At 40.6% G+C, this 21,264-nt stretch overlaps 1 protein-coding gene across 2 annotated transcripts in view; it reads right to left on the reverse strand.

The window, feature by feature from the left end:
- The window catches only part of nav2a (neuron navigator 2a), a 220,982-nt gene extending 200,820 nt beyond the window's left edge, over positions 1-20,162 (reverse strand). Inside the window, exons 1-2 of one of the 2 annotated variants that reach the window (XM_034885021.1) lie at positions 20,036-20,162; positions 18,465-19,151 (exon numbers count right to left, since the gene is read on the reverse strand). In XM_034885021.1, coding sequence (XP_034740912.1) covers positions 18,465-18,545 — 81 coding nt within the window. In that variant the 5' untranslated portion in view covers positions 18,546-19,151; positions 20,036-20,162. The remainder of the gene's footprint in view (positions 1-18,464; positions 19,152-20,035) is intronic. The other variant, XM_034891410.1, reaches the window with a different exon arrangement.
- Between the last annotated feature and the right edge of the window lie 1,102 nt (positions 20,163-21,264).

Here is a 21,264-nt window from a genome sequence, read left to right on the forward strand (position 1 = left end):
CAGGAGTTACCAGCAGGATTCACAGCTCTTCACTTAAAACCACTGAGGCAGAGAGAATGATGCAGAAAAAAGAGCAGGTATATTAGGACAGAGGAGTAAAGAGAGGCATTTTGTGTGACTAAATATTGAAATAGAAAGTATCATCAACAACACTGCACAAAGATATACACACTGACACACAAAATCCTATATTTGGATCTCTTTAGGCCAGACATATCACCGACAAAATACATAGACTCTCAATGAAACTGCATTTACGCCAAATGACATCCATTTCAAATAAATATACAAATCTGAAACTGACTGATCTTCATTTTTAAGATCACATAAAACAATTTCACAAGGTTTTTTCAAATGTAGTTGTTATTTGGTAAGACACCAAACACCTAAACACCAAAGCCCATTCAAAGATAACAGTGGCCGTAAATACAAGAGCAAATGTTGATACGCAGAGTTCGAACACATTAACTTAAATATACATAAAGAATCAAACTATAAAACCATGAACTAATAGTCTAAAGTATATCTGCCAACGTATACACTCATGTCATCTACAGTAAGCCAACATAAGTTAATAATACCAGCTCAACAATTAACAGTTGGGCTGTTAATGTATGCTCTTGTGTATTTTTAATATTTCCTTAATTAAGATCAAGCAATACATTTGCTTTCAGTAAGCGTGGGAGGGGTGACAAAGAAAACACAGTAAAGGAAAAGCAGAAAAGTTGATTTAAATAAGTGGAGCTGTTGGATGTTGCTTTGTCAGTTCAATGGAGACAGACAGACACAGACACACACAGAGTCTGAATGTTCTGCACTGCTGCTGTCACACTACTCGACCACTTCAAATACGCACACATCTCGAAAACATTCTACTTCTGTCTGTGTGTGTGTGTGTGTGTGTGTGTGTGTGTGTGTGTTTGCGTCTTATCTCCTGCTCAACACTGCATCGAAGTACCCGGCTCCTCTGCCTCGGAGTAAAACACTATCATTCTGTTATCACTGCAGCTACAGGGGGTCTTTTTAGCAAAAAAAAAGAAAAGAACTCTCTCGCTGCTTCAGCCAACTGGCACCACCTCCTGCTCTCCTGCAGCACCTCCGCCCCTCACCATTCACTTTTGCCAGCTCCACAGTTCAGCGAGCCAGTGAGGGCTGATGTAAGAGTGGTAAGAGCTGCCTGCCAATAGCTAAAACAGCTGGAAGGAAAAGGTCAATGGGCCAGAAAACACAGGCCGCAAATTAACCCCCTGAACCTGACTACCGAACCAGCCTTAAACCTGCTGGAGATTTTTGGAAAAGTGGGCAGAAAAACACAGATAAACATTCACCAAGATAACAGAGTAATCACCTCGCCCAACATTCCCCTCCTCAGATTTTGGAGTAATCCTTTTCCCCCAGCGAGGGTGACAAAGAGACGAGGGTCCCAACAGCCAATAAATTAACATGTTTTTACATTCCGTTATCATGTGTGTCTTGGATTGATCTTGTTTGAGGAGGAGCTGCTAATGTGTTCATCTCTGCCTGATAAAGCAATAGATGGCTGTACAACAGAGCAGTGAATCTCGTTAATACTAATTAATTAGATGGCGGAAGGTGGAGATGTGCTCTTTAGATCGATTCAATATTAGACAATGTAACATTCACCGTGTCAAAGCCAAGGTTTTCTTTTTGAGCAGGTCATCATAATAAAGGCAATGTAACAAGAAGGTGTGTAAAAGTAAAATCATATTAACAGGTGGCACAGAAGTTAGCACAAGGGATGGGAAATACGAAGAACCATAACAAAATACAATGACAACCACCTTAAAGTTTGCCAAGTTTAACTATCCCTCTATTATACAATTCAATACATCAAGGAGCAGCACTGCAGCAGTCATATTTTCCCTTACTGATTTCTTGTGTTATTTATGCAGATAGTTTTGTTTTTTTAGCCCATATGTTTCTGAGATTTTTGCACCAACCATAAACTACAGGGTGTTTGTTTGTGGTAGCCACAGCTTTGAAAATAAAGAAATCTACAGCAATATCTCTTTCCAGAAATCCCTGTTACTCTGGATGATTTACAAACATTGCTATGAACTGTTTTGGTTCAACAGCTCATATCTGTCCACACCAAGGACTCACCTCATGTTTCTCCCATCTCTCCTCTGAAAACACATCAACCCTATTGGTGTCAGCACAAAAAGTGATTGGTGCAGTTCATGCAATGTTGAGAAAACAGTTTGATCGGTTTGTTTTTTTATCCCTGGACACCTGCTCGACAGTCACAAAAAAGTCCAGACCTCGATATCCAACCTTCTAAAAGAGGAATTCAACTTTGTCATCACGTCCCCATTCAGACAGAATGAAAGAGGTAGTAGCGAGGGGAAAAGAGACAGAGAGGTGACATTTATGAGCAAACACATTGAAAAGGAAAAACAGATTGTTTTTCCAGATCTCTTGTCACTCACTGGTTGCCTGCTGCGGTTTGGAAGCCAATCCAGATTGTATCTCCTAACTACTTTTAGGTCTTGTCATCTCAGTGATGTAAAAACATGTCCTAGTCACAGTGCTGCCCCACTTCAACACCACGAGTCACAGACTTTGATCAAGATATATGGAGTTCAAAAGCCTTTTCTCCTGAGCAAAGCATCACTGTGTCAACAATCACTAAAGGGCCCTGAGGTTGACTCCTATTACAAAGAGAGAGGCCAGACGTGTGCAGACAGACCTGGAAAAGAAAACGACCAACAGAGCAGACAGACAGGGAGTCCATTCTCCCCCTCTTCCTGGATAAATATTTGATCAGCGGAACTCTGATGGGTATCGATTAGAGCCCTTATCCGCTCTTTACCGATTCCTACTGATTGTGTGTGTGATCACTGTGAAGATGAACACACACTCCTGAACCTATGAATGTCAAATTTTAATGAAAGGTTAAAGGCTGAAAGCATTTGGCGTAAGTGTTTTCTAATGTGATGATTGTAAACTTGTTCAAAGAACCGCACTGTAAAGAACTGACAAAACAGATAAGGAAAAGCTGAATTTTAGTGCATGTGTGCGTGTGTGTGCGTGCGTGCGTGCGTGCGTGCACGCATGGCCTGTGGTGTATATAAGTAGCCACTATTAGGTTAGGTTATCACACTCGCCCTCAGAGTCCTTTTAACAGCAGAGATTACATTACTTCACCGTCCTTAGGCCCCATGTTGGATGACCCTGCTGTAGTGCTTAAAACGATAGGAATTACCACCATAGCACAAATGTGTGTGCGCGTGCATGCGTGGGTGCGTGCGTGTGTGTGTGTGGGGGGGGGGTAAATCTGATCACAGCACTATAGTTACATTGTGATGCGAAACTATCTGATGTGACAACTATATATAAAAAATAAATAAAAAAGAAGATCAGTGAGCTATGGCAGCGACACGGCAGACACTCCTGGGAATAAGGCCATATTTAGACAAAAGGACTGGTAATAAGGCAAGGGATTATATTGATATGACTGTGTTGCTACAGGTATAAGCATTAAGCTAAAACCAGAACCATAATACCATCAGTTTGCCTAATTAGTTTGTGAGTTTTAAGGCTTACGAGCTGCCAAACCCAGTTTTTAATACTGTGAGACAAGAAAAACTTTAGAAATAACTCACAGAACGGCCATAAGTGGTAAAAAGTACAATTACACCAATCACATAAGAAAGTATTGAAAATGTGCACAGGATTGTTTGTTGAGTCAGGTTTGAAAACTCCTTTTTTTACTATCAGCGCCCTTGAAGAAAGGAAAAGGCTGATTTTTTAGATGCCGTGCAAATATTGGTATGAACACAGCCAATTGCCCCATCAGCTGCAATGAAAAATTGGGTTTTACCAGCTCACAAATCAGGAATGAAAACAAGGAAAGGAAAGGAAAGGTAGGAAAACAAAATGTGAAAGGCTCAAAAAGCCACCACCACCAACAAAGAGCCACCAGCCACTTACTTTAAACAAGATGTATCTCTGCTGGCGTCCTTTTCAGTTGTTACAGTGAGAAATTGTCTCTCTCACGCATCATTTGACTGCTGGGAATTATCCCCATTTATCCTTGCATTTATGTGGTTGCTTTTCATTTCAGAATAATCTTTATTCTAATGCAACCAATTGCCCTGGAAACTTGGTCTATTTCCTCATGATTAATTTAGGAAAGAAACCTAAGTAAGGAGAGATGAAAGGGTGTAACAGAGACGCAAAGTGCTGATAAAGGGATTGAACTCCAGTCTCTGGGGTGACACTGTGTAGATTGGGAGTCGGTAATGTATCTTTTCCCTGCTACACCTCAAACCCAACTTTTACAACATGAACCCAGTCACCATTAATCACCACCAAAACCCCTACATTGACCTAATCATGTTCACTAATCCTAGTGTCATTTCTAATCTGTCAAACGCATGAGGCTTACATAATGCCACATAACCTCATGTCCTCTGAACAAACGAATGTCAATACTGCATTGAAAGGGTGAGAATTTACAGTTCTTGTAGGTTATTGCGACAATTAAATTAAACCAAGGCAGCGAGCCCAATCCATGTATAAATCAATCAGAGGAAAACACGTCAGATTTGACTTTAATTGATTATACCGATTGGCTCTGACAGTGGGTAATGTGTTCAAGTGGGGAAGGTAAAATTAAAATGAAAGGTAATTGAATTCCCAGGATGCAGTTTCGGTCTGCTGTTATTATGGGCAAAGCGGTCTTCAGAAGCTCCAGGCAATATTTAATAACCATTAATCACGCCTACAGTTTGATTTCTTTAGACCAAACCTCATTATAAAAGTTTACTTTGCACAACATTTTCTGAAGACACACTGCCCTATAAATGCAAGCAAATCTGGGTTTGTAGCAAAGAAATTACGCAGATAGAATTAACCCTGCCATTCATCGCTCTCTGTAAAAAACAGTGTCTCGTGCAGTAGGCAAACATCCACATGTTCAGTTTTCTTTTATGTCTATGTGATTCTCAAATTTGCCCATTCTGAAGAAAGACATGTATGTGTCTTTGCAAAACTATAATTCCAGTTTAACTGATCACAGGATGCTCACACAGAAAGATACTGAATTAACTAAATAGTTAATGCTGCTAAGGGGAACATTCACTGATGACAGATGAAGCAACAATGCAATCTGCATCTCAAAGCAACACATTGTCATTAACTGGCATGTACAAATTGGTTACAGTACTGAATTGTATAAAACAAAAACGTTAAGTAGGTGGCCCTTTATTGACATATGGAATTTATAACCCATCTGCATTATTTTATATTTCTAGCATGTGTACAAGATTCCCAGGCCTTATCAGCAGCTCATTAATTTGACAGATTGCTACTGTCATCCTACCAGGTTAGTTATTCTGGCAGTAGAGAATAGTAACAGCAAATACGAATTCAGTCACCGTTGCAAAGCTTGGGCCTTTCTTCTTCTTTGGTGTTCATGCCAGTTAATGAAAAATAAAATTGAGGTCCAGACTGTCAACATCCAGCCCTTTATACCCATTAATAATAATAAAAATGTTGTAATTGGTTCAAATTGTATTTCTCATTCCTCTCCAAAGAAAGCAGTTTTTTGGCAGAAGATAGAGCTACATTTTAAGGCATGACACCAAATTTGAGGTCACACCTCATATGTTGCATTGTCAGATACAAGCCTCTCCAGAGCAAACAGCATCAACATTAGGCTGAATTAGGCTTTCATTGGTTGACGATGGCACTCCTCTCTATGTATCCACTATCTTGCAAGAAAAGCGCAAATATTCAAACCATCCTTAATGTTTTGATAGCTAATCAAAGGTCAGTACTCTAGCTAGCCTTGCAGTTATAACTCAAAAGCATACTTCATTATATGGTCACTGAAAGATGTCACAAACACTGATTGACTGTCATCATATAAAGCAGAAGCTGTAGATGTCCGTATTCTCTCTTGATCTCCCTTTGATCGACAGATCTTGGAGATGGCTGAGGAGAACCAGGTGCGTGTGATCAAGTGTCCTTTTCTGGGTCCTTGATCCCAGGCAGGAGGCCACAGTCTGGGCTCAGCAGCTGTGTATACACCGTACCTGGATCAATAACAGCAGAAAGCCTGTATTGATTATGTGTGTAAGTTATACTAGAATGGGGGTTGTTTTGGAAGAGAAGGAGGGAGGTTGGCAGCCTGGAACAGGGATATAGCCTCGTGGTGACCCTGGTTAGTCAGTGTGGGTTTCTATTCAACCTCCCTATTCACTTTCATGTCCTGGTTTGTCATAAATGTAAATGTAAATGTAAATGTAAATGTGCTGTATTTATATAGCGCTTTTCCAGTTTTAACAACTGCTCAAAGCGCTTTTACATCTACAGGAAACATTCACCATTCACACACATTCATACACTGTGGCAGGGGCTGCCGTACAAGGTGCCACCTGCTCATCAGATAAACATTCACACACATTCACACTCCGATGCGCAGCACCGGGGGCGACTCGGGGTTCAGTGTCTTGCCCAAGGACACTTCGACAATGACTGCAGGAGCGGGGATCGAACCATCAACCTTCCGATTGGCAGGCAACCGCTCTACCACTGAGCCACAGCCGCCCCGCGTCATAGAAGGCAGAATGTCCAAAATGTGTGCACAGAGATGTTTTATCCAATACAGGTTGCCCTCTAAATTCCAAGGCTTTCCTGCCCCAGTGTCCTGGTCTGACCCTTGCAATAGATGTGCCTTACTTTACCTTACACAAGACCTTTGACTAATTAGCAACACAAGCTACACTTTCACAGAAACCGTTTTGACATTCTGGATTTTCTACAATTTGTCTGGAGAGTTTTTATTGACCGTGAACTGCATATATCATGATGCAATACTTAAGCCTAAAGGAAAAAGTTTCCTGGTCTCATCAGTCAAGCTGTTGATCAATGCTAAGATGATCCATAAATAGTCTGCATCAAAACTCATCATACAAAATCTTAACTAGTGGGGGTGGATTCTCCCATGTCAATTTCTCCTGCATTCACTATCTCCCAAGTGGTTCTCTCTGGCAATTAATTTTAATTTTGTTTGCCATCTATATACAAATACGGTCTAATGTATTCTATCAACATTTAGTTTGACTTAATTTAAAGTCATTGCATTTTCAGAAATCCACCTATTTTTGCAGGCAGTTTTGGACTAAGTCTAGTTAAGCAATCGTATTGCAACCAGTTCCTATCACTTAACACTTGAAAAAGTTGTTTCCAGTCAGGCAAGACATTGAACATAACTTACTTAAGCGGCTTTGAGCTCGGGAAAGCGCTATACAAATTCAATTTATTATTATTACTCCCTAATAAATCTTCCGCACTTTGTCCCGCAATTTTAACAGTGAAAAGTTGCACATAATTATTCTTGTATATTTACTACTAAGCTTCCCTTTCCCCCCGAAATAGATACCCTGACTTGCCTGTCATCCCAGCTGCCCATTATTTACATTGAATGTGTCTTTGTTATAAACATAATCACATGGAAAACATCTGTTCTAATGCCAAGCTTGTTGCTCTCCTAGGAATTGAATTGCTCAATTACAGCAGCTCCATTACTGCAGCACTGCCCTCCAAAATAAAGCTGTGGATGCATCCAGCAGCCATCCGGGGGAACCCACACAGTCTCCTAGGGGCAGTCATACAAATATTAAATATCTCTGTAGTACTACAGTAGTAGTACACTAATGAGCCATTGCACTTAAAATTAAATCTAGACACCGTCCGCGGGCTAAAAAGTCACTGTTTGCAACACATTACACCTCTAAATAAGCTGAAAATATCTCCAATTATTATCAAACTGTTTATGTATGACCATATTAAATGAAACATTCTTAGTGATATATGTTGTTTGCTGCCCGACATGCAAAAGCAACAAAGACACATCTAAGCAGAAAGTAATTACTCCTTAAGTACAGAAACAAGCAGACATAATTAGCTACTTCCCACCTCTGCATGCTGTAGAAGGTACGTATCCATCAATAACACTGAGTCCCTTGCATCACATTGACTTGAGTGTGCATTAAGATGCAACATGAAAACAGTGGTGACTGGGAAGGTGGAAAGAGACTGGGGGAAGGTATTGGAAACAGGAAACCATTGTCTGATTCATCGCTTAATGTTCAGCAGATAACTCTCAAAGAGAAACTTTTGGAAAATCTGTTCCATGTATGAAACAGGATTTTTACTCAGAAAAAAAAAAAAAAAAAGAACATCAACATCTAACCCTCTATAGCCTCACATATAAATTATCTCACAAATCATCTCATGGAAGCTAAATACCAACATAGGTACTGCGATGGATGGGCATTGATTACGTATCGTTATCTGTGTACCTGGAGTAGATGAGCCTGGCTTTACGTTTTTTTTACGTTTTGGTCTAATATTATTCCAGATTATGCCATGCTCTGACTCTCTTTTTAGTAAAACACAGCAACAAAAATTGCACCTAAATGATAAATGAATCAATGAAATAAAATTTTGAGCAACAGCTAGAAGAAAAATACAATTTTCCTTCTGGACACAGGCCCCATGTTCCCTCAGTACTATTGTTCATTGTCACAGTGCCAACTGTGTTTCCCATAACCCTGCAGGCAAAACTTGTGCACCAATATTTCATTGAACAAAACATGGCCGAAATCTATTTCTTGTAACAAAAGGAGGCAAATATACAGAATACTTGTCGACTGTTCCTCTTCTCCACTCTCCTTTTGTCCAGAGCCTCCTTCTACAGTTGGAAGTGTAATTTATTTATTTGAACAGTATGTTTGGGGGTGGGGGGGTAGGGCTTCACAGTTGATCAAATTTTAATCACGATCATGGCTTCCCAAAATCAAATTTGTGTTATCGAGCGATATTTTTAAACAAAATGTTGCAAAAGCCGACTTAGCCCTCTGTCAACCACTGTCTGATCATGTGCCCTCCGTGAGCCAATCAGATGGTTTCCCTGCACCATGCAGCCTAGTTTCTAGATGTAGACAGTCACAAAGGACAGAGTAACGCAAAGAAAATTCCCCAACAGATAGCAAAGAAAGCCAAAAACTTCCTAACGTAGCAGATGGTGAGGCCGAGGGGCTTGTCCAGATTGTCATCCATTGTGGGTTCAAGGCAAGTGACAAGAAACGCGTTGCAAAGACTAATCATCCCACAACATCAACTCAGGCATCCATCGAAGCAAGCCTCTTTAGCGCATCACCACCAGCCTTGGTTTAGTAATTAGTGGCAACATTTTACAAAAATAGATAACGGAAAAAGTCGAATGCAAAGTTTGCATGCAACAGTTTGCATATAGCAGCTCGACTACAAACACAGCTAACTTTTCTGCGTTAGCTTGCCCTGTCCGTTTGGAGTAGGCTATATGAACATATCAGAATTGGCATATTTCATAGTCTAATAATTGTTTTATAACAATAGGCGCACCCTCCCGCAACGACGGTAGCGTTCCCCTGACCCCGCTGGCCGTTAAGCCTCTACCATCCAAACACAAACATAATATCACGGAAGCAATTGTCAACATTATTGCTCAGGATATGAGGCCCATTGCTGTTATGGAGGGCTGATGTTATAAGAAGTTGTTAATATACAGCGCCAGCACGCCACACCATAATGCTCGGACTAACCTAAAATGTGAGGGACTCAAAGAGAAACTTTCAGAGTTAATGGAACACAGCAAGGCACTGAGCTTGACCACAGAAATGTTTAAATATACAGTATATTATATACAGTATATATTATTTTATATACAGTATATATTAATATATGCAGATTGCATATATTAAAATGGACATGCCTTTTGTGTTTAAGAGTAAAAGCTTTAAATTAATAGTTTATTCGTGTCTCAGCCGCAAAGCCGAGCTCCGATGTTCAGCCGCTCCGTGCGAGGAGCGCTGTCAGAGCCGACAGACGAGTTGCCTTTCAGTGCAAAATACTTAGGTCAAAAAAGATTTAATATACTGCAAATAGCCTACAAGGACAAGTACTGCGGGACAGTAGGCTACAGTTAGTTAATCTTAAGTTTTTTTCCACCCCGCCCCTCCTTACGACATGACATACAATGCAAGTTTATATTTTGCTTCCTAAAATATATTTACACAGTGGAAAATGGAAAATAGTGCCCTGTTAAAGTTTTACGACATTTTCTTTGTTTTACTTATTCTTTAAGGAGATGCACTGAATTTTGGTCAATAAGAGGATCTAATTTATTTTGGTGCACATATTTGTACATTAGCAGGAATGTAGCACAATATGGGTGTTTGTAGATATGGGAAGAACTGCTCCACACTCAAGGCTACAGATGAAAAACAGCACCTTTTTTAGCCCTCATCCCTCCTTATCAGTTGGAAATTCCTGGTGTGTAAAATTGAATTCCACTGGTATTTCCCAGGATGAGGATGAGAGGGCAGGGATTGAAGAAAACATGTGGGGACTCTCAATACCTCTGTTTATACACACACAGAGAGAGAGAAAGAGAGAGAGAGAGAGCGAGAGAGAGAGAGACGTGGACTCTCATTAAGACCAATGAGCCAAAGAAGAACCCACTTCCAGTATCATACATGCTGATCCGGTGTTGCTGTGCTGTTCACACCTCAGCAGTAACAAACGAGACTAGAATCTTACCTTCCTGTTTCTAACTATTCCAGTCACATACAAGCTGCGCCTGAAGCTATGCTAACAGGTGCTGCACGTGGATTTTACCTTTCTTTTTATAAGCTTGAACTGAAAAAAACGCATACCTAATAATATGAAATATATCCACTGGCAAGAACACATCAAAATAACTGCTCTCAGAGGAGAAATAATTAAAGAGTGAAAGTGGTAGCAGCACTTTTGTCTGATAAAAGGTAGCCAGCTTTAAAATAATTCTCCCCAGATATGACAAACGCTGGTTCTCAGCTTCAATTATAACTTCATTATTCAGTGATATTACACCAAAGACAAAAGAGTTCTAAATTTACAAAGACTGCTCCTGATTCACAGCCACCTGCTGAATTGATTAACAAATTGAAAAAGATGCTTTTCTCCATGTGAATTTGCATGCAATGGTCATAGCAGAGAGGAAATCCCATCACCACAGGAGCGGGCTGAAGCACCTGTTCATTAGCCAAACACCTCCCCTGAACCAGACTGAGCCAGATCCTGTCCACTGACCCCCAGACATGGATTACAATGCGGTGCGAGTTAGGACAGCCGGGCCATCATACACCCTGCTGGGTGTGTTACTGACAACACTATTTCTCCACTCCTATAGATTGGAGTGTTCACACATACAAACATTCAACTTGGGATGTGGTTATGTTGTTGATTTGTGTAGTTCAAATTCAGCTGTATGTTGTACTGCTAGTAATGAAACAGAACATGTTCATCACCAGTCTTTTTTCCAGCAGGGTAGAATATTTATAAAGGCTTAGGGCAAAAAAGCTGTCTTGAAATAAAAAACAACTGCTCACGCAATTAAATTGAGAAGAACTATGCAGCTGTTATGTGTGCACTTGCATTTCAGTCTATTTCTTTAATCTTTGATGTTGTTAGAAGAAATTAGATGAGATAACTTAGTTTCTTTTGTTGTTAAATTAATTATTCAGTTCTACTGCTGTGTTCCAAGTGTGTTTTCACTTAAAGATAAAGCTATATTTGTCTAAGGAAAAAAACTGTGTCTGAAGTAGTAAAACATATCTCTCTTCAAACTTTTAAAATGTCTATAACTATTAAAATAATTTGAAATGAATCATCTTAGTAGTAAAAATATGGAGAATCATATAAAAAAAAAAAAATCAATAGCAAGTCTTATCCTGTAATTGGTCTAAAGAAATACCATAAATACATACTGAAGGCCAAAGATTTCTTTCCAGGGTCATGAAGGAGGTCCTTCCTGACACGAAGCTGAGCAGGCATTTGGTATGTGAGGGGTTGGTGTTTTAGGGGGCCCAGTTAGCCAATCGCACGCCCCATAGTCAAAGTCCAAACCATCCCACCAGCCCCTGCCACCTGTCCTTCACCCTCCTTCAGGGCGCGGGGAGAGGGTGATGGCCAGATGGCTCTTGAGGGCCTAGCAGCATCCTGAGTGCAGCATCCTCCCAACCCCCAACCTCTAAGCTACATGCCTGGTCCCACCTCCACCCTCCAAACCCCCTCCCTTTCCCCAACCACAACCCCTGAGCCCCAGCGCTTGTCAGTGCTGCATGACTGGGCAAACACAGTCCTGCAACAAAAAATAATCCCTCGTCTCTCCGCTGCAGCTGCTCACTTTGCAAGAAAAGCTTAGCCGGTGGCTAAAAGAGCCTTCATCTCTACCGACAACACAGCATTCACAACATTATGATTTTCACTAATCACAAAGTGCCAGAAGCTGCTCCCCATGCTGATTTTTTATTGGTCAATTTAAAACTTTCAACAGAAAATGGTTTATGTCTGCTTCAGCTACAGAGTACCTGAGCTCAATCAAATAATGAGAGCCAGCCACTATGATTACTAAAGATGGTAATCACTTATCTGAGTGGTCCAGTCAGGGGTTGGCTGGAAAGGAGCAACTGTTAAAGAAAATGTCTACAAAAGGTTCTAAATAATCTCACAAGGCTGCTCATTTTTCATCCTGCTGTCTTATCTCTCTGATATTACATCCAATTAGTTTCAGATACCAGCGGTGCAGGGCGGCAGACACACAATCAATCAAACTCTGTCAATGACAAATTGTCACCCCTCTAGTCGCTCTCCTCTCTTGGCAACAGGCCAACGTAACAGTGAAGAGATGATTCTGGGCAGCGATCACCAAGTCTAATGGTTGTCTCAACTTGGGGTTGGAATCCAGAGACAATTCTTGCGGCAATCAAAGAGACGTGTCGTTATTAAAATGGCCAAATGGTCATTGCAACTGGTTGAATAGGTACAGCAGACAGAGACATTGCCTTCACATTTAGCTTGTTTAAGAGTATAATGTAAGAGGGCACTGACTGCACTGCAGTAATCTGAGTGCTGGTTAGCACAGATGTTGTAGCCTAATGAACAGGTTGACAGCTCAGGGAGGGTACGGCCACAGTGACCTCGCCCATATGTCTGAAAGTCCCCTATTGGAGGAAACACTGCAGAGAAAGCAGTAAATGTGTAATGTTTCTGTTGCCTTGCTTATCTTTACAAGCACACCGGCAATTTGATACAACTGAGGCGTATGCTGAAATGGAAACATAAACACCTTAACTGTTTTAACGTAAAGGGATATCAAAGCTGAAATTTATTTGCAGCTTGTCCAGGCTGAGCCTCAGGAACATAATGAAGAGCTCAGACAGCCAGAGGGAGATAAAGTAGAGGCACTGCAAAGAAGACAGTTAAGGTGGTTCAGCATCTGATCAGGACACCTCCGTGTGGAGGTATTCCAAACTCATCCAATGGAGGGAGGGGGCTACTGCCTAGGCTAAGCCTACTGCCAACTGACAATTAATGGATCAAGGTGTTGCTGGTGTGCATGTTAGCGTACAGTTCTTCAGGTGGACTTATTACCATTCTTAAATGTGATAAATTACTGTCTTCAGATAATTCAAACATTTGATTTAAAATTCCCATTGTTTCTTACTGTAATTTCTGACCATAACGATAGTTTTGTCTCTCTTTTGTTCTTGACATGCATGCTGCTTCAATAAACATTTAAATTAAACAAACAAAGAACCTTTGTCGGTTTAAGTATTGACAAGCCAGTGCCCCATCATGTCTCATTACTGTTCCAGGGCTGGAAGTCACTAGAGCCTGGCTGTGAAGAACCTCTTAAGCTCACTAACCAGGCCTCTTCCGCTGAGTGTGAACAGTATCCTGAGGTTCAGGATTAAGTCCCTCTTGTGAATGATACAAACAATGTAGGATTTTCCACTCATCTGCACCTCTTAGCCAATTATGAGGCTGTTACAGAATGACTGCAGCAGAGCAGTCAGAGGCACACATCTCCACTGTAAACACCTCATTATCCTACAGAACCCCACCCAACCATATCGAACGCCTCTTAATGAGCAGTCAGAAACGACTAGAGAAAAGAAATACATAATTTCCAATGGTTCTGATTGAGCAATTAGTGTCAAATTCCCTTCTATCCTTAATGGGCTGTATCAATAATAGATTCCATTACATAGTGCTCTCTGTCACCTTGTGAATGCCCTTCATCATCTCTATCAGACACTGGTGGAACGAGTTGAGATTTGCTGTCAAACTGTCTTTATTTTTCTCAGCATAACAGAGTCTGGTTTGTGTTCCAACACTGTGAATAAAAGGGACATTGTGAGTGTTGTTTTCTCACCAAATGTGTAGGTAGGTAACTATAAAATAAGACTAAGAGAAACATACGGTTATATCAACACTGTCTTCTACATTTGTGCTGTAAATCTGTAATGTATCAACAATAACTCAGTGTGAGGTCAGGATATAAATCAAACAACAGTCAAATAACACAGAATTCAGTGTTTCAGCGCACATGTTCAAGAACCAGGCTGTATGGGAGGCAGGATATGCCGACAGTCCAATATGTTGTTCATCAGTTAATCAAAGATCGGCGCACTGCTCCTTTTCTTTGATTATGCTCCATAAATTAAGCTGATAAATCTTGCAGAAGCTCAAAGAGGCAGGGGTCAAGACCAAACTCATGTATAGTCAGGTAATTAAATAACCTCAAGAAAATGTAATTTTGTGAATCAAAAAAAAGACGTTTTTTGTGAGCTCACATGTAAATGAAATTATATTGAAAAGATTCAATGTCTGTGAACTCCAGGTCTAGACAGGCATCTGTTGAAGAGGTCACTGTCATGCACAAGGATCATCTGATTAGGTTTTAAAATGTGACGGAATTCCCAATAACAAATGGCGAGACCTCATTTCAGCTCCCATAAAGTACTTCAAACACCTGCTTTTTCAGGGAAAATCATAATGACAAAAAAAAGAATTGCCCATATGTTGTCATTTTCAAAAAATTAGTAATAATTGTCTAGCTTTAGGTGGATTTTGCAATTATAAGCCCCTTTTTACACAGCCTGTTCAATACAGGAATAATGTGCCGTTAGTCCGCCTCCCCGTCCTTTACAAGGTATGAACACGGAATGGGGGGGGACAGAGTTCCTACACTAGTAAGCCAAAGGTAGTTACAGAGCCAAATTCAACGCCTGTTTATAAGAGGCTATAAATTATTTAGGCCTAACGTTAATGCTTTTAAAACAGGAAGTAGGTACTCCTCACTGCTTCACCTATTTTTTGACAAAATAAAATAATACCTGAACTGTGCCTTCTGAAAAAGTAATTTCCCTTTAGAATAATTTTAGGGAACCAAACTACCTTTGGTAAACCAAACAACTTCAGATGATATTGCATTACAGATACCCAGCAGTATGTACATAGAAACTTTGTCACACCACTTCTTTCTTCAGTATTGGTGGAGGCTTCTAACAGATTCTGAAAAGGTAAGTCCCATGTGGTTCTCATCCTCCAATTAGCACTAGAAGAAGGGACATAATGTACATCTTTAATCCTTTCTCATCGCCAGCTGAAATATACATAACAAAAAAGATCCTACCTCATGTAATATTAGTTCCATGAATACCAAATGACTGCAAACAGTCAGGTTTCTGACCGCAGCAGTTCTGCTTCAAACACTGAGCCTGCATTCACCACAATACAATACATCCCTGACTCTCCTCTTACGCCGTCTGCTTTCCCATGTAGGTCCATGATTGCCACTCAATGAACATTATTATATAGAGCTAGGGACATGTGAAAGAGTAAATCTACAAAAGGGAACAAAATCCAATTACCTCCAACTGTGGGGACTACACCATATAGGATCTTGTACTCATGCAGCCTAGGTAACTGCTCGGGGGACACTGAACCTTGCTGCATGAATGCCTAAGGTAATTCTCCAACAATGGGAGCACGTGTGTCCACGTTAATACCTCAGTGCTTTCAATTTATTTAAGTCGGCTGATGTCCATTAAGAGGGAAGGTGAGTATTGGCTCAGTCTGGCACAACCTCTTTTCCCCAGAGAGCACTGAGCGTCTGGCCTCGTCTGGTCTCCCATTGATGATGCCGCCACCTTTTGCAGCTGCAACGGAGGATTCTAATGAAATCTAGACATGTCGCTGCTGATAGCTCATCGAGCAGGCAAGGGACAAAAACTCACTTTATGAATCGTATCAAGGTTGGTTACCGTAGTAACGACACTGCGGACAAAAAAAACTAGTTGTGGTGTGTGGGATTTCATGATGAACCCAAACACCAGACAGGAATGCTTAAAGTCCGTTTGCTGCTCACTGTGTCACTTAGCATCCACAGAGAGGCTCTGCAGTGTGGAAAATTGGAAAACAGCAGCTGGGGCTTTGGTCACATCAATTAATATTCATGTTCTACATAATCCCAAGTCACTAATTTAACACACCTGATAAAATCAATAATTTACGGGGGGACAGGAAATAAAGCACAAAAAGGAATAGACCTTTTTACTAAAGCTGATCCCTGGCAGTGCACACACCTACAGTGTGTGTGTGTGTGTGTGTGTGTGTGTGTGTGTGTATGTATATGTATGTATGTATATATATATCAGAGGGAGTAAAGTCCAACAGGAACAGGCCCAGACCTAAACTCCAACATGCCTCCTGTGCCTTTGTAAGCCTCAACAACTGTCCAATCTACAGCTGCCCTGGAGCCCTGGAGCCCTGACTCTATGAACCCATGTGAGGTCACCCACCCTGAGGAAAGATTAAATAATGGTCAACTATTTAAAAAGAAAAAAAAAAAAGAAAAAAATTGATTCAACGGTTTGATTTATTTTTTAATGGGGGAAAAATGTGATTTTTTTTACTTCAGCTTTTTACATGTAAATATTTTCTTCATTCCTCACTCCTCTGTGACATTAAACTGAAGATCTTTGAGTTATAGGACAAAACAAGACAGACATTTATTGACATCATCTTGGGGTTTGAGAAACACCGATAAACATTTTTTCATGATTTTCCCTAACAGCAAGCACTAAATGTAGCATGGAAGCTGTATAACAGTTAAAGCAGTGTTCACTGTAGGCGAGCAGGAGAAATTCAGTCTGCCTCCACATTAAAATGACAACTTATGTGCTGCTCTGAATAAACAGACATATGTTTAGCCTGTACGCGGTTGTTGCCTGGTGCCTCCGCCACAGTCCATCACAAGTCCACATCGTCAGAGTTAAGTAAAAAAATAAAAATAAAAAAACTTGGATCTCCAAATTGTAAACTGTAAACAGAAATACTGCAAGAAAAGAGGCCAGGTTTTGCACACTAACATTTCTGATATACCTCATACAATGTTTAAAGGGTTCACACATCCAAGGAGTTATTTATTTTCAAATTACAACCATATAATCCATCAGATGTCAAATCATGAAAATCTGGGGAACCAGAGCTACACTATGAGGTTTGCATACAACAACAGCTCTAGATCAACATCATGTGGAAAATGCAGAGCGAAGCTCAAACAGGGAAAATGAGTCACGGTATCAAGTACCCCATCAATCTTTACGCAGACCACTGAAGAAATTCAACACAACCACACAGCATCAAAGACGACTGCACAGACTTCTTGATGCTTTCACTGACTCTTTGGCTTTGAATCAATCCAGTTATGTGTGCTTTGACACCTGAGTATGTTTCCATGATGGTCAGACAAAGTCACAATGCCATGGCAACAATGGGACTCACTCAAGAATATCTTTATAGGTTTTTTTTCTTAAATTTGTACTTAAGAACGTTCTTAATAGAGCCCGACCGATAAAGGATTTTTTTTAAGGCTGATACCTATGAAATATTTGGTTATTTAAAAATCGGATATGCCGAGATATATATGTATATATTTTATTTTATTTATTTATTTTTTAATCCAGAAGCGCGTTACAAAACATAAAAACGATTTATGGCTAACAGTTATTTGTAGTTATTTCTGGAGGACTAACTATGCATGCCAACACTCATAATATGGTTCACTGCCCGTTTTTATTTTTTAAATATTCAATAACCAGAATCATTTATTTGTCATTATAATGATTCTGATAAATGAATCTTAAAAAAAAAAAGCCAATACCTATAGATCAGGAAATGCCCAATATTGTCCGATAATATTGGCCAGCCAATATATCGGTCAGTCTCTAGTTCCTAAGAAAAGTCTACGTCTGATTCAAGACGTGTTCTTAAAACAGCAGAATTGTTCGCAGGTGTGTTCTTAGAAGGATGAATCCCAACGTCTTCGTAAATTGAAAGCTTGGGCCCCTTGCTCCTATTTAGCATAAGTAAACACTCTGTTAATTCCTATTAAAGGGCATGAGGTTGCAGGGCTGTGTGCACACTTGGAGAAATGTTGAAAAGACGCGGTAAAGACAGCAAGGACCTCGACTCCAATCACATGAGGTCTCATTGTGCTTTTAAGGCGTCACACTACACAGGTAGATCTGAGAGATAAACAGGATCAGTTATTAACTCACCCTTTTCTGGTCCTCCAAGCCGTGCAGCACAGGTTTCCTTCTCGGGTGTTGTTGTGGACTAGCCTCTGCTCCTGCCTCCATCTTCCCATAAGGCTCTCCCCACAGCTAGATATCCAGCTTTTTGCAACAGGCCTCTTAGGGAAATACCTGCTCAAAGTATTTAAGTCCCCTTCCCACTTGGTTCCCAGTTGTGGTGCATGAATGTTGATCCCAAAAAATTGGCCAAACTGTCGGTCCATCAACTTTGCTTCACAAAGAAGATGACAGCCACTCTCTGGGAGGTACCAACCTCGGCCACACACCTCGTCTCAGTCATATCGTTTCTTCGTGGTTTTCTCTTTCTTGGTCCCGAGGGGCTGGCCTGAAGCGAGCACAGGGCAAAGAACAGGAACCTGAGGTAACCAGGTTGGTTCTTTCTACCAAAACCATCACCGCTGCCATGGAGATTTGATTTCAATGGAAGCTGTGATCATCGTGTTCCTCTTTACTGCACGAGATTAAATCTGTCCGCCACTGGGGAGGGGGGGAATGTGGGCAAGTTTCAGTTGGCAGCAAAGTGAGTTCAGGTTTTCAGCAGGAGCATCCACTGATATAAAAAAGAAAAGAAAAAAAAGAAAACCAAGTCCAGAGAAAGCGTTCTGTGTAGAAGCTGGTGTCACTCAAATCTCAAAGGTCAAGTGTGGTCTCCTGACAGTAAACAGGTGCATCTGTTAGAGTCAAATTGAAGCATTAAAGCAAAGGCTGTGGTATCAAAAAGAGACATATTCAGTATGAAACTGACATCCTTAAGGCAGCAATACACACACAAACACAAACACACACACACACACACACACACACACACCAAATAAACTTACATTTACATGCAAGACTTAGGCCTACTGTATATATAATTTATATACATCAATCTTAATGTTGTGTTAATGTTCATATTACTGTTTTTTTCCGTCTGACTATTTGGAGAAATTGTATTTTGATACTTCGGTAACATTATTAGTGAAGCCTTCATGCCGATAAAGCCCATTTGAAATCAATTGAATTGTTTAAAAGTTCCTCTAGACTTGCGGGAAGTTGTCTACCATTTATATCTATATTGCATGTAGGCCAATAGTTTACTTGTAAAAGTAAAAGACGGAAACCAGAGTTGACGTCTTACCAAGTCGCGAGCTAATTGCTGCAGGTGTGAGCTTTTCACCACTCAAACGAACGACGAAACATTTTAGCACAACTAGCAAAGTTTTTGTTGGTCAAACATGTGCTATTTTGCCTTGTAAGTCTTATACATTGTTGTAAACTCAAGCCTTCATTTCACGGCAGACAAACATTAAGTCAAGAGTTACAACCTGGAACAAATTGCTTGCCGAGGGTTTGAGCTACTGCAGCATCCCTACAGGAGAACCTGCGAGCCCTCATAGGCGGCTGCCTGACAGACCGGCTGCCTCTCTGGGCTTTATGGAAACTGTTTGTAGCTACATTAAAGAACAATAAATACACCACGAGGAGAAACAAACATTAAAGAGCCGTATATGTCGCCAGAAGTGATGTTCACTCCGCACTTATCTGTTTCTTACCTTCCCGGTGGAGATGGTCTCTCTGCCTCGTGCATAGCGCTGTCTGCTCCTCTGCTGCGAGCGGCGCGGCCAACTGCTGAGTTCAGGTACTGTCGGAAATATCAGGTGGTCACTTGTCATTTCAGGTTTTCTTTTTGGCAAACCCGTTAAATCCACTGACAACAAAAAATTAAAGTGACTTATTTCGTCTCCTTAGTTTTTAGATTGTGTTCTCTTTTACTGAGGCTGTTTTAGAGCTGAGTTTTAGACGCCGTTTTTAGAACTTAGTAAAACACTTTGCAATGTGCTGCATAAACAAAGTTTGTGGTTATTACGATTAAGATATTAAAGCCCAACCGATAAAGGATTTTAAAGGCCGATATCGATACAATTATTTGGTTATTTAAAAATCTGATATTCCGATATATTGGCCAATTTAGCCCATTGTAATGGATTTAAAATCCAGAAACGCATAACACAAACAGATTTCCCTAACGTTAGTTATTTATAGTTATTTATGAGTCCTTCCCTCATAGGGAAATAGTGTATCCATTTCCCTATCAATCGCTGTAGCCTACTTACCCAGTCGATGTAGGTGGTCTAATTTACGAAGAGCAACTGAAGGCAGCATCAAGGTCTCTCTCACATCACTAGCATTACGTCACTGGGTGCTTCAAGCTCCGCTGCTCTCTCTCCCAACATCCTTGAAGGCGCCTGTCGGTTTCCATGGCGACTCTAGGTAAGGGGGGCTCTACCCCCACCTAGCGCCGACATACAGACATGTCAGTGAGACGACGCAGAGCCACTGCAGCTGTAGCCTACTGAACAACAAATCGATTCAAATCACATTTTCTATCATATTACTGGGACCCTTGCTCTGACAATTGTGTAACGATAATCAAATTCACACTGAGTTTTGTTCAATCATTGAATTATTCATTTAGACTTTTCACATGTAAAAGTTTGGTCCGATTATATTATAGGGTTTAATGGAAAGCAGTCTTTCTCAGCACAAACAGTGCAGTGGTGGAACATTAAAATGAAGCAGCACTTAAATTAGATCAACAAAACATAATCAGAAAAGTAATAATTAATGTTTGTCATTTTTACGTTATCCATGGGCAGCCCGCCCCCCTCTGATATTTCTCCGTTTAGTGCGTGTATAGGACCTGAGCATGTGTGTTTAATCCAGTCCTGTGTGTAATGTGTGTAAGAACAACAGAGTGTAAACTGTAATGTCCCCTTTCGGG

This window comes from Etheostoma cragini, chromosome 1 (assembly GCF_013103735.1).
Source record: "Etheostoma cragini isolate CJK2018 chromosome 1, CSU_Ecrag_1.0, whole genome shotgun sequence".
In the NCBI taxonomy this organism is placed as follows: domain Eukaryota; kingdom Metazoa; phylum Chordata; class Actinopteri; order Perciformes; family Percidae; genus Etheostoma; species Etheostoma cragini.